The 14,541-nt window shown below is 34.4% G+C and overlaps 1 protein-coding gene across 2 annotated transcripts in view; it reads left to right on the top strand.

Annotated features, from left to right (window-relative positions):
- NUP205 (nucleoporin 205) overlaps positions 1 to 14,541 on the top strand; it is a 66,311-nt gene that overhangs the window by 13,467 nt on the left and 38,303 nt on the right. Inside the window, exons 7-15 of one of the 2 annotated variants that reach the window (XM_079152412.1) lie at positions 809 to 973; positions 3,475 to 3,650; positions 7,000 to 7,116; positions 7,304 to 7,441; positions 9,369 to 9,519; positions 10,552 to 10,757; positions 11,402 to 11,584; positions 12,722 to 12,772; positions 13,592 to 13,801. In XM_079152412.1, coding sequence (XP_079008538.1) covers positions 809 to 973; positions 3,475 to 3,650; positions 7,000 to 7,116; positions 7,304 to 7,441; positions 9,369 to 9,519; positions 10,552 to 10,757; positions 11,402 to 11,584; positions 12,722 to 12,772; positions 13,592 to 13,801 — 1,397 coding nt within the window. The remainder of the gene's footprint in view (positions 1 to 808; positions 974 to 3,474; positions 3,651 to 6,999; positions 7,117 to 7,303; positions 7,442 to 9,368; positions 9,520 to 10,551; positions 10,758 to 11,401; positions 11,585 to 12,721; positions 12,773 to 13,591; positions 13,802 to 14,541) is intronic. The other variant, XM_079152413.1, reaches the window with a different exon arrangement.

Here is a 14,541-nt window from a genome sequence, read left to right as displayed (position 1 = left end):
CTTTACTACTTATTTATACTTTCAAACTTTTCATGAAAACAGTTTGTTGACTATAATTTCAGTATTTCATCTTTGCTGTATAGTTTTTGTGAGATAAAAATTTTTGTAGACAAACTTTTTTTTTAACCAAAGATTGAACCCAGGAGCATCTAATCATTCAGCCACATCCCCAGCCCTTTTTAAAATATTTTATTTTGAGACTGGGTTTTGCTGAGTTGCTTAGGACCTTACTGAGTTACTGAAGCTGGCTTTGAACTTCTCATCCTTCTCCCTCACCCTCCCAAGCTGCTGGGATTTCAGGTGTGTGCCACTGTGCCTGGCTAAATAAAAATTTTTTGCTCTTAAGGATCGGCATTTATTTATATTTTAGAATTTGCATATAGAAAAAAAAATGAGTGGCTCTTGTTTCTAATTTTATGTTATAAAGATTATTGAGAGTAGTGAAATTAAAATTTAGAATTGGGGCTGGGGTTTTGGCTCATTGGTAGAGCACTCGCCTAGCATGTGCGATGCACTGTTTCAATCCTCAGCACCATATAAAAATAAATAAATAAAATAAAGGTATTCTGTCAATCTACAAGTAAAAAAAAAATATTTATTTAAAAAATTTAGAATTGTTATGTTTCTTCTTTTTTGTGTGTAAATACTTAACAGTGGTATGTATAGTATTTCACACATTAATGTTAACTAGCCATAATTCTTTTTTTAATATGCTCAGATATTCTGACTGCTAGACATTTTATTCCTTTGGGTCAAAAGTGAGTATTTATGTACTTTTGGGTAAAGTTATCTATTTTTGTATTTTCAGATATGATTCATCAACTTCCACTGTTGACAGAGAGACAGTACATTGCAACAATTCACTCTCGTCTTCAGGACTCACAGCCTTGGAAATTGCCTGGACTGCAAGCCACGGTTAGACTTGCTTGGGCACTGGCATTAAGGGGAATATCCCAGCTACCTGATGTGACAGGTAAAGTTTAGGTAATTTCGTAATGAGAGATAGTATTATCAGTTAATGAAATTTTGGAAGAAGTGTTATCTTTTGATATATATAAGCATGAACATAAATAGTCTTTCTTTGACCACTTTATGAAAAAATTATTAAGCCAGGCATGGTAGCTCATGCCTGTAATCCCAGTGACCCAGGAAGCTGAAGCAGAATGATCACAAGTTCAAGGCCAGCCTCAGCAACTCAGGGAGGACCTTAGCAACCTAAAAAAAAAGGGCTGGGGATGTGGCTCAGTGGTCAGTTACTCTTGAGTTCAATCACTTGTACCAAAAATAATAAATAATAATAGTAATAATAAAGTAGGTAGCCATTAGACTTTAATGTTCATGTACAAACTCTTATTACAGAACTACACATACTCTTCATTTATACATTTTTATTTCATTACCTTTCTTATATAAAATTAGCCTTTAAACTCTCAAGTGGCTATGATTATTACCCAAATTCGTACACCATGCTTTCCCATGCCACTGTTTTAAGTCCCAGGTCTTTGGCTACTGAATCTTTTTGGTTCTATATTATCATATTCTTTTATAAATTTTAGTCATTAGGGCTATTAGATTTTTGTGGGGGGATGAGTAGTGATGAAAATCAAACTCCTTCAGCCCCAAGAAATCGTAAACTGTAAATGGTGTTAATAATATTTAGCTAATTTAGTAACTTTAGTGTCATTATCAATCTCAATAAGGAATTAAGAGAGTATTTTGTTCACAGGGAGTTTAATGCTATGGGTAGAATGCAGATTTCATTTCAGAAAAATAAAAGGCCATCTATTCTGGTGGAGACTATCCTGACTTCTATATATTCCCTTTTTCAAGGCAATGAAAATGTACTTTCAGTAACAGACTGGGTATTGGGTGTATATGACAGCCAAGCAGAGTAAGTCACGTAGCAATTCTTCTCCAGTGCCAGATTGCCACAAAGCTACCTAGCAATTATATATTTAAAGTTTAAAAGCAGTTATAAGCAATATGTGTGTCTTGTTAGAAGATTGCAACACCACTTACGCCGTACTTACAACAAAAATCTGAAGTCAGATCCAGCCTCTCTAGATAGAACTACCACCTTTTAGTATTTTCAGAAGAAGGAGAATGACCTATACCACCAGGGTACAGTCCCTAACTACACTGTAGAAGTTCTGTGGGATGAAAGACCCAGTTTCTTCGGCAAACAAATGGCAAAGAAAAAATAAAAAAGATGTATAGAAGCCTACAAATGTATATGTTAACTGCAATATGTGGACTTAAAGCAAACAGAGTGCAGAAAAGATAAAAAGCAAAACAAAATCTTTCATTGCATTGATAATGTAATTGTAAATTTAATCTGCATATTTGACAGCAAGGAGTTATTCTTTAAGATACGATAATGAGGAGTGGGAGGGGTGGGGGGGAAGGGAAAAAATAACAGAATGAATCAAACAACATTACCCTATGTAAATGTATGATTACACAAATGGTATGCCTTTACTCCATGTACAAACAGAAACATGTATCCCATTTGTTTACAAAAAAAAAAGATATGATAATGATATTGTATATGTATATAGATCATTTTGTTTTTTTCTTTTCCTTTTTTTTCGGTACTGGGAATTGAACCCAGGGATGCTTTACCACTGAGCTAACCTTATTTTTTGTTTTGAGACAGGGTTTGCTAAGGTACTGATGGTCTCACTCAATTGCTGAGACTGGCCTTGAGCTTGTGATCCTCTTGCCTCAGCCCTGTACATGACTGAGATTACAGGCCTTACAGACATTATAGACATACTACTGCACCTGGCTCTTCTCAATACCTTACTGAGTTGTGTAATGAAATATTAAAATGTTGAAATGTTAAAATACTGAAATGTTTAATTAGAATTTTCTTCATTGTAGTATTATTGAAGGGAGGAATATATAGATGAAGTAAATTGATAATTCTGAAATGAAATGATGGTCTTGTTGAGGTTCATTAAGTTTGTTTGCAGTAACTTCAATTTTCCAAATAAAATATTAAAAATATAAGTGGGCCAGTTTATCATTAAGAGTTAGTTTTTCAATTTTAGCTACTTGGTTACAGAAATTGTATATTTATTTAACTGGTCATGTTTGGGTTTTGATCTTCATGTTTTGACTTGATGATTTTTTTCCTAAATGACCAATGAGAATTCATTGTTATGAAAGTCTTAGCATCTTTTTAATATTTTACTGTTTGGATAGTAACTGATTACATCAGTGTTATATTACACATCAATAAATTAATTTTCATCACTTGATATTATTAAGAGTACGTACTTTTATAATATACTTTTTTAGTAATTCTTTGGAGTTTATGAGTTACAGTTACACATAATTTCATTTTAATAAGTATAGCATGTGATAGAATGTTGGTAAGGTATCTGAAATTTGAACCATCAGCGGACCATTAAGAGGTGTCTTCAGTTAATGACTTTTTCTCAACGTATTTGTTTCTAAATGTATTTCCAGCTCTGGCTGAATTCACAGAAGCAGATGAAGCAATGGCAGAGCTCGCAGTAGCTGACAATGTTTTCCTGTTCCTCACTGAGTCTGTAGTCGTGTCAGAAAACTTCTATCAGGAAGAATTTTATATTCGTAGAACCCATAATCTCATTACAGATTTCCTCGCACTTATGCCAATGAAGGTAAGAGTAGCAATATATAAGATGAGTAAAAGGTAGTGGAAGAATTTTGTATAATAATTTTGAACTGATTGATCAGCTTAGTTTATGTTTTGGAAACTTAAAAAAAATCTTTTATTGTAGACTTAAAAAAAGTGTTTTTGGCATTCTGGAGATGGATCCCAAGAATGCTGTATCACTCAGCAATATCTCTAGCACTTTGTTTGGTTTTGTCTCACTAAGTTGACTAAGCTAGTTTCAAACTTGTGATCCTCCTTCCTCAGCCTCCTGAGGAGTTGCTGGGATTGTGGGAGTGTGCCACTTCATCTGGTGCTAATATAAAATTTGACTGTTGTGTGTTGCAATTATAGTTGTGACTCATGAAAATGAAATAAAATGATCACCGTTAGTCAAAAGTAAACCATTAGGAAGAGATGTTTGACATCGAAAATGGTTTATAATGAGAAAGTAGTAAGTGAAAGTGCTTTTGTGGATAGAAAATTACTAACTCCATGATACTGCCCTAGGGATCAGTGCTGACATTGCCTTTTGTAATGTAGTTGGCCCTTTCCATCTATAGGTTCCACATCTATAGGTTCAGCCAACAGAGGATTGAAAACATTTGGGGAAAAATAATTGCATCTATACTGAAGATGAACAGGGTTTTCCCTTGACCTCATTTCCTAAATATAGTATAACAACTATTTATATAGCATTTGTGTTGTATTAAATATTATAAGTAATCTAAAAATGAGTTAAAAAGTATATGGGAAGAGTTACATAGATTGTTTGCAAATGCTGTATATTTTATATAAGGAACTGAATCAAGTGTGGATTTTGGTTTCCTTGGGGGTGGGGTGCTGGAACCAGTCCTCCATGGATAGCAAGGGACAACGATATTTTTATACATGATTTAGAAGAGGCACAGTGAATAATCTCATCTTACAGATAATTGTTTATGCTCTTGGTCGTGAATAAATGGGACTCAGGGTATATACAAGTAACATAACGGATTTAAGAAACTGTTATGCAGTGGCTTGAGCTGTAACCGTGATCCAAAAAAGAGTTGTTGGAGCTATTTCAGACAATTCCTTTATATAGCGTATGTTCTGTGTGCCATTTTGTGCCTAAGAAGTCATCAAAATTGTGGCAGAAAGTAAATGTGTGTATATTATAAAACTTCCTCTTTTGTGTGTTAAAAAGAAAACACCCCAGAGGTTCTACACTTAAAATACATTATGAATTTCTGATACCATACCTTTTGAGAAACACAAAGCAAATGGAAAAAATGCCAAGAGGAAGACATAAAGCTGATGAACACATAAAAAATGTCCTGGGCTCAATCCCCAGCACCATGGGGGTGGGGAGGAGTAGGAAACCTACTCCCTTTGAGCAAAGAATTTATAGTCTAATCAATGAAGTAGATATATATAAAGAAAATAGATTATATAAAGAAAATAATGAGAAGTGCGGACAGTAAATTACAATGGTAAGTGTAGCTTACTTAGGGAATAGAATAGTCAGAGTGTACCTAACAGTTACTTTAAATGTCAGCAACATTGAAGCATCACAGAACTTTAATGAGACCTTGCCAATCCTTTATTTAACATTTGTAGAATCCTTAGAAGGGTTAAGACTTAAAATGTTTTCCTAATTAGTAACCCAGATGAGTATGATTATGGAAAGATGAGAGGAATTTGAATAGAAGAATCATAAATGGCTTGGATAAGGTAAATACTGAATTTACATGATACTGGAATATTGGAATTTATTTAATAAATAAAATATATATACGAAACTACTTGGATTATGTATTTTTTTCTTGCAAGAGCTTTGGCAGTTTGTAAGTATCAATAAATATGTCTTATTTCCTTCAAATAATCAAGTTGATTGGCATAAAGTGAATCCTAATGTACTGTATTGTACTTTTTGTTTCTATAGGATCTGTAGTGATATTTCCTTTAATTCCTGATATTGATAATTTATGTCTTTTCCCACTTTTCTTAATTAACCTGTCTAGAGGGTTATTAATCTTACTGGTCTTTCTAATGAATCAGTTTTTGGTGTCATTTGTTGTTGTGTTATATTTCATTTCAGTGTTCCTTATTTCTGCTTTTCAGTATTTTCTTTCTTTCGCTTTGGGTTTAATCTTCTTTTTTCCTTTTTAGTTTTTTAAGGTGGAAGCTTAGATTATTGATTTGAAACTTTTTCTCCCTAATATAAACTTTTTTAGTACTATAAATTTACCTTTAATAACTGCTTTAGCTGTGCCACACAAATTTTAACAGATTGCATTTTATTTTTTGTTTTAGTTTCAATGTATTTCCTAATGTTCCCTAATATTTATATAGAAGTATGTTTTTTAATTTCCAAATGTTTGGAGGAATTCCCAGTTACTTCTCTGTCATTAGTTTCTAGTTTAGTTCTGTTGTGGTAGGAGAACATCATAAGATTTTAGTTTTGTTGATGTTTGTTTTATCTCTCAAAATATAGCCTATCTTGATTAATACTCTATGTACACCTGAAAGGAATATATATTCTATTATTCTATGGAATGGTCCATGAACATCAATTAGGTTAAGTTGCTTGATGCTGTCAAATCTTTCATATCCTTACTGATTTTCTCTGTACTTGTTTTATTGAGCTTTGAAAGAAAGGCATTGAAATGTCCAGCTCTATGTAATTGTGGATTTGTCAAGCTATTTTGTTTTTGTTGTTGTTAAGAAGTGATTCGTGGGGACTGGAGTTGTGGCTGTGGTAGAGCACTTGCCTGGCAATGTGCGAGGTCCTGGGTTCAATTTTCAACACCACATATAAATAAAATAAAAGATCCATTGAAAACTAAAGAAAAATATTTTTTAAAAATTGCTTATTAAAAAAAAGTAATTTGTTCTTTCTGTTGACATTTAGTTTACACAAATGTAAGACAGTGGTTCTCAAGCAGGGCTCTAATAATCTTCACAGCATGTTGGGAAATGAGTAAGGCTGCATTTGCTTGTTACAGTTGCCATAGTGTTGTTACTGGTGGTTAGTATAGTTCCAGAGATGGTAAGTTTCTTGTAATGTTCAGGATGATCCACCCCAGTGAAGAAGTGTCCTACCTGAAATGTCACTAGTGGCCCCATTGGGAAATACTGTGGTTACACTCACCTTTAAGTAGTCAAAATTTCTTTGAAGATTTAAGATACTAGAAATTATAGGTAGTAATGTTGTGATAAGTTTCCTTGCATACGTCTTCATGTCACTGAAGTGGAATAGGTACTTAATGGTTTTCTGTTATGTAATCATTTTAAGATAGTTGTCTAATATTCTGATTTCATTATTTAAGCCATAAATAAGAAGTTTATATTAATTCGTCTAATAATTTTAATAGGTGAAACAGCTGAGGAACCGGGCAGATGAAGATGCTCGAATAATTCACATGAGTATGCAGATGGGTAATGAACCCCCCATTTCTCTCAGAAGAGATCTAGAACACTTAATGCTCTTGGTAAGACACTAATTATATTGAATAGTCTGTCATCTCTTTGTCCTTTCATTATTTTTTTCCTTAACTTTAGAAAATTTTAACTATAGTACTTTAAATTCGCAAGGAAATTTAGTACTAGTGTACATTTTTATTTAAAGCAGTTTTTTACTTATAAGCATTTCTCACAGTCTTTGCTTACTCATTGCAGATTGGTGAACTATATAAAAAGAACCCTTTTCATTTGGAGCTCGCCCTAGAATATTGGTGTCCCTCAGAGCCTCTGCAGACTCCCACCATCATGGGCTCTTATCTGGGGGTGGCTCATCAGCGACCCCCACAACGCCAGGTGAGTCTTTAGGCTCTTTACTTTTATATTCTGGTGTGGTAATGGGGAGTTTTGAAAACATGAAAAATGTTACTTCCTGATGTTGATGCTGTTTAAAACAAAAGACCTCTAGTCTTAACTATGAGAAATTTACACTTTTCCCTTATTTGCATAAGTTTAAAACCATTAAATTCAAGTTCTAATCATTTTGCAGGTTGTTTAGAGGCAAAAGGGAACGTCTCATATTTATCACTTATTTGAGTTTTATTAGTATTTTAGTCTGTCCTCCAAAGGTGCAACAGTAATGAATATACATGATTTTAATCAAGTTTTAGGAGTAGGAGAGGTACAGATATTAAGGAACAAGGCTTAGAAGTTTTAATTGATGAGAATATGCCTTCAATGACTATTGATAATGCAGGCAAGAGTTCATTTTCCATCCTATATTGTCTAAAGTGTGAGGTACAGAAGTAAATAAAATGGACTGCCATGTCAGTATTCATATCTTTGGGATATTTGTTGTAGAAGCTTTCATGCTGTCTATTTTTTATTTTCTCTGGAGTCTGTGATCAGATGTTCTTCTATTTTACTGTATTTCTTGTATTGTTTCAGTTTTTCCCCCATTCTAAAAAAATGTTTCAGAGAAGGATGTAATAAAACCTTTTTAAAAATTAAAAAAGTTATCTATTAAAAATCTGAAACATTTGGAAGACAGAATAATTATAATGAATATCCAACATCTTAATTTCATCTTTTAAGTTCACATTTTGCCATGTTTGCTTCATCTACTACCATTATTCCTACCACTTTTATTTTGCTGGGATTTTTGAAAGGAATTTGTATAGTCAATATCACATTTCACACCTCAGTAGCTACAATAAGTAGGATCTGTCTTCAAAATAAGGATATTTTCCTACTTCGTCATAAAACCTTGTTACACCTAACACATTTAACAATAATTCTCAGACGTCTGTAGCATTTTCAGTTGTGAGTTCCAACTAATGAGTCCGAATTAATATTTTTAGTTATAGGTTTAAAATAGAAGCAATTTAAAAGGGAAAACTAAGAAAGAGGTTTAATACAACAGGAGTATAGGAACATTGTTTTGGTGGCAACTATCAAAATAATAACAGGCTACTTGGTTTTCATACTAATTTAGTTGGGATTTAGGAACTCTGAGTTCTAAGTATACCTTTGAATTTGTTGGTTAATTTTGGATTAGTAAATTTCTTCAGCTGTTTTACATATTTAAAAATGTGTATAGTCACACAGTTTTCTTGGAACATGCCTACAATCACAGCAACTCTGTAGGCTGAACTGGGAAGAGAGTAAATTTGACTCCAGCCTGGGAAACTTAGGAAGACCCTGTTTTAAAATAAAAAAATAATTTTTTAAAAAAAGAGCTAGACATGTAGCTCAAAGTTAGAATGTCCTTGGGCTCAATATTCAGTTGTTGTTTTTTGGTACTGGTAATTGAAACCAGGGGTGCTTAACCACTGAGCCACATCCCCAGCCCTTTTTTATATATATGTATTTTTAAGAGACAGGGTCTTGCTAAGTTGCTGTGGCTGGCTTTGAATTTGTGATCCTCTTGCCTGAGTCTCCCAAGCTGCTGGGATTATAGGCATGTGCCATTGTGCCTGGCAGTTCAATATTCAGTTCTGCAAAAAAATGAAAAAATATGTATAGTCTCTTGTTGTAACATTGAGATGTTTGGGGGAAAATGCACTTTATGTTCACAAAAATATTCTGTAATTGCATTAAACTGCTAATGATGAGTTTAGAAAACAATTTTCATAAATAGAATACCAATTAATTTTGTCTTTTGAAAGGTTTAAATCAGAATACTTAATTGGTTTTAGTTCGTTTGTAGTCTTTATTAGCTAGTCTATGTTGTCTTATAGTTAAGATTCAGTTTATTTAAACTTTTTTCTTTTCTCTATTTCAGGTTGTCTTGTCAAAGTTTGTTAGGCAAATGGGTGACCTCTTGCCTCCGACTATATATATTCCCTATTTGAAAATGCTCCAGGGCTTGGCCAATGGGCCTCAGTGTGCACACTACTGTTTTAGCCTCCTCAAAGTCAATGGTAGTAGTCATGGTAAGGAAATCTAGATGTTGTTTAAGTTTGTTGTTACACTCTTGAGTTTGGTACCCTCTGCTTAGTAAAGAAGGTTGTTTTGTTTGCTGGGATCCACCAAAGGTATAAATTGTTCTTATGATAACAGAGGGCAAGAGGCACCTTGATTATGGTCTCACAGATTTGGGGATTTGTCATTCCTCTTTACAGATACAGTTCAGTATAACAGATCAGAATAAGTGTAAAAATTCAAGAACACATCTGGTGTACAAAGAAAAAATATATACCCTTGCCACATCTGTTTTATTTCTTTATCTTCATAAATATTTTTCTAAAGTTTTCTCTTGACCCTCTCCCAGTTTCCTTACTTCATTTTCAAACTAGGTCTGGTTAAACCAGAAACAGTGCAAAAGAGAAAAAAGATATTAGACATCTGGTTCTTCAGGCAGATACTATTCTCATTTTTACATGTGAAGAAGCTGAGGTTTAGAGATGTTAGATAATTTACCCAAGGTCATTGGTCAGTCAAGATCAGAACTAAGATCTGCCTGGTTCCAAAGCCAGTGTTTTGACTACTTTGTCAGGCCTGCCTATTCTATATGCTGTAGTCTTGCCCCTACTGCTTGATGTGTAATAGAGTAGCATAAATTTACAAATCTAGAGTGTAGTTACCTTTCTTTGGGAATTCAAGCTCAACATTTGTGCATTATTTTGTGGGGAAAAGCAGCCCTGTGTAGCTGCATGACAACACAGAGAACTCTCCTGGATTTTAAGCAGGTAACTGACATACAAAATAATTAGTATTTACATAGGCATCACCCCATCCTTAGCCCTTAGGAAAAATTAATCCAGAGTTCTAGTTCATAGAGGGATTATAACCCTTTTTCAACATAATATTTACCTAGGCAAGATAACACATTACTTGCCTAGGACAAAGTTTGCCTTTGTGTTATGACAAAGGCAAAGTTTATTGTTTTAAATTAACTTTCATTTCCATTTCTAAGCAAATGAATAGAGATTTTTGAAAAAAATTCTGTACGCCTTTCTTTACAGTTGAAAATATTCAGGGAGCAGGTGGTAGTCCTGTTTCCTGGGAGCATTTCTTTCACTCCTTAATGCTTTACCATGAACATCTCCGGAAGGATCTTCCAAGTGCAGATAGTGTCCAGTACCGTCACCTTCCTTCACGTGGCATCACCCAGAAGGAGCAAGATGGATTGATTGCTTTTTTGCAGCTCACGTCTACCATCATTACTTGGGTAGGTAACCTGTCGATAGCATGTTTATTTATATTCTAGCACAGTGATATTTTAAGGGGTCAGACATTTTCTTTTAATGCTTAATAGTGATAAATTTAGCATGATAATATAGCCTTTTGCCTTTAAGCACTTTGTTTTCTTGTCCTGCAGAGGGTATAAATTATGGAATAATCTTGGTATGAAAATAATGGCCTGAACCTGAAAGAAAGTAGCTAGAGTGGCATGTAAGAATCATTGTTAAGCGTGCATCCTTCTAGAAGCTTTTCTAGCATAAGTGTGGTGTTAATGTGTGTGCATACATAGAGAATAGCTTTAATTAAAAAGAAAGGTTATTTATGGAATTATTTCTCTCCCTATTCCAAAGCATTTTACCAGCTACAAATCAGTCTTTATGAAAGACATTATTTTCATAACATTATTTTCCAACTTTAAAATCTCATTTAGTGGTTTATAATGTTCACTAGAGCAAGTTCAGTTGCTCAGGCTAATGTTTTCTCTGGAGAAAAGGAATAGTATCTTTCACTTGTGTCCAGGAGTTAGAGATCAGCCTGGACAACAATAAAACTCAGTGTCTAAAATAAAATACAACTGAGAAGTCTTTCTCTCTCTCTCTCTTTTTTTTTTTTTTGGTGTTCATTTCTCAGAGTGAAAATGCTCGTTTGGCTCTCTGCGAACATCCTCAGTGGACCCCTGTTGTGGTGATTCTGGGACTTCTGCAGTGTAGTATTTCCCCTGTTCTCAAAGCTGAACTACTGAAGACCCTTTCAGCTTTTGGAAAGTCTCCTGAAATTGCTGCTTCCCTCTGGCAGTCATTGGAATATACTCAGGTAGCGTTATGAACTCCCTTATTTGTATTGTTTGGAAAGTGAGCTCAATAACAGCATAGAAGCAAGAGCATCATGTTTGGACTAACAGTATACCATGGACTTCTCAATGAGAAATTATGGTTTGGGGTCCACATACAGCATCAGAAACAAAGAGGCCTGGATTTTTCTCTTGGATTACTTGGCAAGTTCATTAAGTTACCAGAGACTGGTTTTTCAAATACATTTTTGAAGACCTTGTTTTTCAATGTCTGTAAAGATATTAGGAAGTGGAGGGAATTCAACTCTGTCTTCAAGACCAGGCTAATACTGTAAGCCTTCATAAGTCATATATACTCATGAGGGAAATGTCTGTTTTTTCTTTCCTGTATTCATACTGCCCTACATCAGAAGAGTGAAATATCTGTGGAGGTTGTTTTCCTATTAAAGGACAGCACAAACTGCTAAGTTTGTACAAAAATTTTAACAGTAACCAGAGGACTTTTTACTGCTGATCATGAAGGCTTATTGCCAGGAATAAATTTTGGGCATAAGTGGGAATGTAGCAAGAATTTTTGACTTCTTAGGAAATGTACTTAAACTGACATGGGAAGGGAAATATATGGGTTGTATAATGTTTGGGGGGGTCAATGAATTATTAATTTTTCCTTCTTGAAATGCAAGCTGTATTGGAATATTTTTGTCAAGTATATTCTCTATGTATAATGTGAAAAAGGAAAATAAGGATATCCTTTATAGGAATATCCCTAAGAAAATGGTTAGTTGGAATACGTGTTGTCTTAGAAGCAATACAATATAAAGTAGCCTGTAATTCTAACTCATTATTTACAGAAGCAGCTTTTTAAAGTAATAAAGTATTCTAGAGTAACTCTAACATAGGCTTCCTGAAGATGTGAATGATACTTTGTAAAAAAATAAAAATAAAAACAAAAATTAGTGGGACTGTGTGTTCAGAGACGGGGCCACTTTTGGCCCTGAATTGCTAGTGAAAGTCCCAAGAGAGACTCCTCCCTTGTCATTTGTGATGGACAGTGTGAGATGTGTGGGTGTGGTGGGTGAGGTATGTGATATCATATTGCATAGCCACTCCTGCTCATTGGTGAATGAGGAGTACATCTAACATCTTCTTCTTATTTTAAGGTACTGCAGACTGTCAGGGTTCCCAGCCAGAGGCAAGCTGTTGGTATTGAGGTAAAGTTTTCCTTTTAGTTTAAATGCTATACTCATTCATACTTGTAATGATAAAAGAACTGTGAAAATTTTTTCTTAACCTTTTAAATTTCTGTGATTTTCAAATCTAGTGTTTTTACATTTGAAGGGTTTTCTGATCAGTGTTGAAATGGAGATAAAATTCTCAATGAAAGGAACCAAAATATTTAATGTTTCACTGTTGGAAAAGGATGTTACATGGCAGCTATCCAAACTGAAAATTCTTGGTTCGAACTCAGTTTAATTAGGTTACTTGAGTTAATCTGAAGCAAGAATTAATTCTTTAAGTTTCTATTTTCCCTCTTTTTAAAGAAACATTTTAAGATTTCTAGTTTTTTGTTGTTGTTTTTCGGGTTTTTTTGGGGGCATGTACTGAGGATTGAACTCAGGGGCACTCAACCAATGAGCCACATCCCCAGCCCTATTTTGTACTTTATTTAGAGACAGGGTCTCACTGAGTTGCTTTAGCATCTCACTTTTGCTGAGGCTGACTTTGAACTCATGATCCTCCTGTCTCAGCCTCCTGAGCCTCTGGGATTACAGGTGTATGCCGCTGCGCCCTGCAAGATTTCTATTTTTAATTCAATATTGGGATGATATGTGGGAATTTGAAATTCTTTCAGTTGACCCATCTATATTGATATAATATTTTGTGTTTTTCCTCTCGGTGAAAAAGTAGTAATATCTGTTACTTATCTTTTATTGTGATAGAGTACTATGAATTAATTTCTGTAAAATGCTGTGCACTGTATAGCTGTTAGTTCTGTATTGCCAGATTTTCTTTATTTTTTTTCTTTAAAGGTTGAACTCAATGAAATAGAATCCCGGTGTGAAGAATATCCATTGACTCGGGCCTTTTGCCAGCTTATTAGTACCTTGGTGGAGAGCTCATTTCCTTCTAATTTGGGCGCTGGTCTGCGGCCCCCTGGCTTTGACCCTTATTTGCAGTTTCTTAGAGATTCTGTTTTTCTCCGATTCCGTACAAGAGCTTACCGAAGAGCAGCTGAAAAGGTTATGTTCAGAGAAAAGTTTATTTCTCCTTATTTATTTACTGTTGCATTTTCTTTATCCAGGGTGAAAGAGGCTATAAATTCATTTTAGAGCTTTTGAAAGTTAGTAAAATTCATAGTTTTAATTCTGAAATGCTTTGGATGGATTAATTTGTGTGCATTAGAAATAAGTTTGGGCATTAACATCAAAGCACTGACATTTAGTGATCAGTCATTGATATGAGTTTATAGTCTTGTAGTCTAAGAGATTCTTAATTGAACAAATTTTTACTAAAGTTGAACCACAAATGTTATACCTTTGTTGAAAACACACTTCCCTATAGGTCAGGGATTGAAGGAAGTTTAAACTTGCTCACCATGTTGTATCTGTTAGTGCTGTGGGTTGCAGAGTGGGAAAAGGAGTATCTTGACCCGTGAGCCGCGTCTGCCATGGTTGAAGGTTGAGGGAGCACTGACATTTATGCACATATTGGCTCTGCTTGCAAGGCACCACTGAGCTTATATATCATTTTATGTAATTCCAGTGTTGCCTTGAGGCAGGTACTATTAATATTCCCATTTTACAGATGGAGGCTTAGCAAGGTTAAGAAATTGCCTAAGGTCCAGGACCAGGATTTGAACATAGGACTCTGATTCCAGATCCAAGCTCATAACACTAAACTATGTAAAAGATCCTTCCAGGTTCTGATGTAATTCGCATTAGTCTATAGTACTGTTTATTACTTCCTAGAATACCCTTGG

The sequence above is a fragment of the Sciurus vulgaris genome (genome assembly GCF_902686455.1).
Source record: "Sciurus vulgaris genome assembly, chromosome: 8".
NCBI classification, from domain to species: Eukaryota; Metazoa; Chordata; class Mammalia; order Rodentia; family Sciuridae; genus Sciurus; species Sciurus vulgaris.
This window is presented reverse-complemented; position numbering and strand designations above follow the sequence as displayed.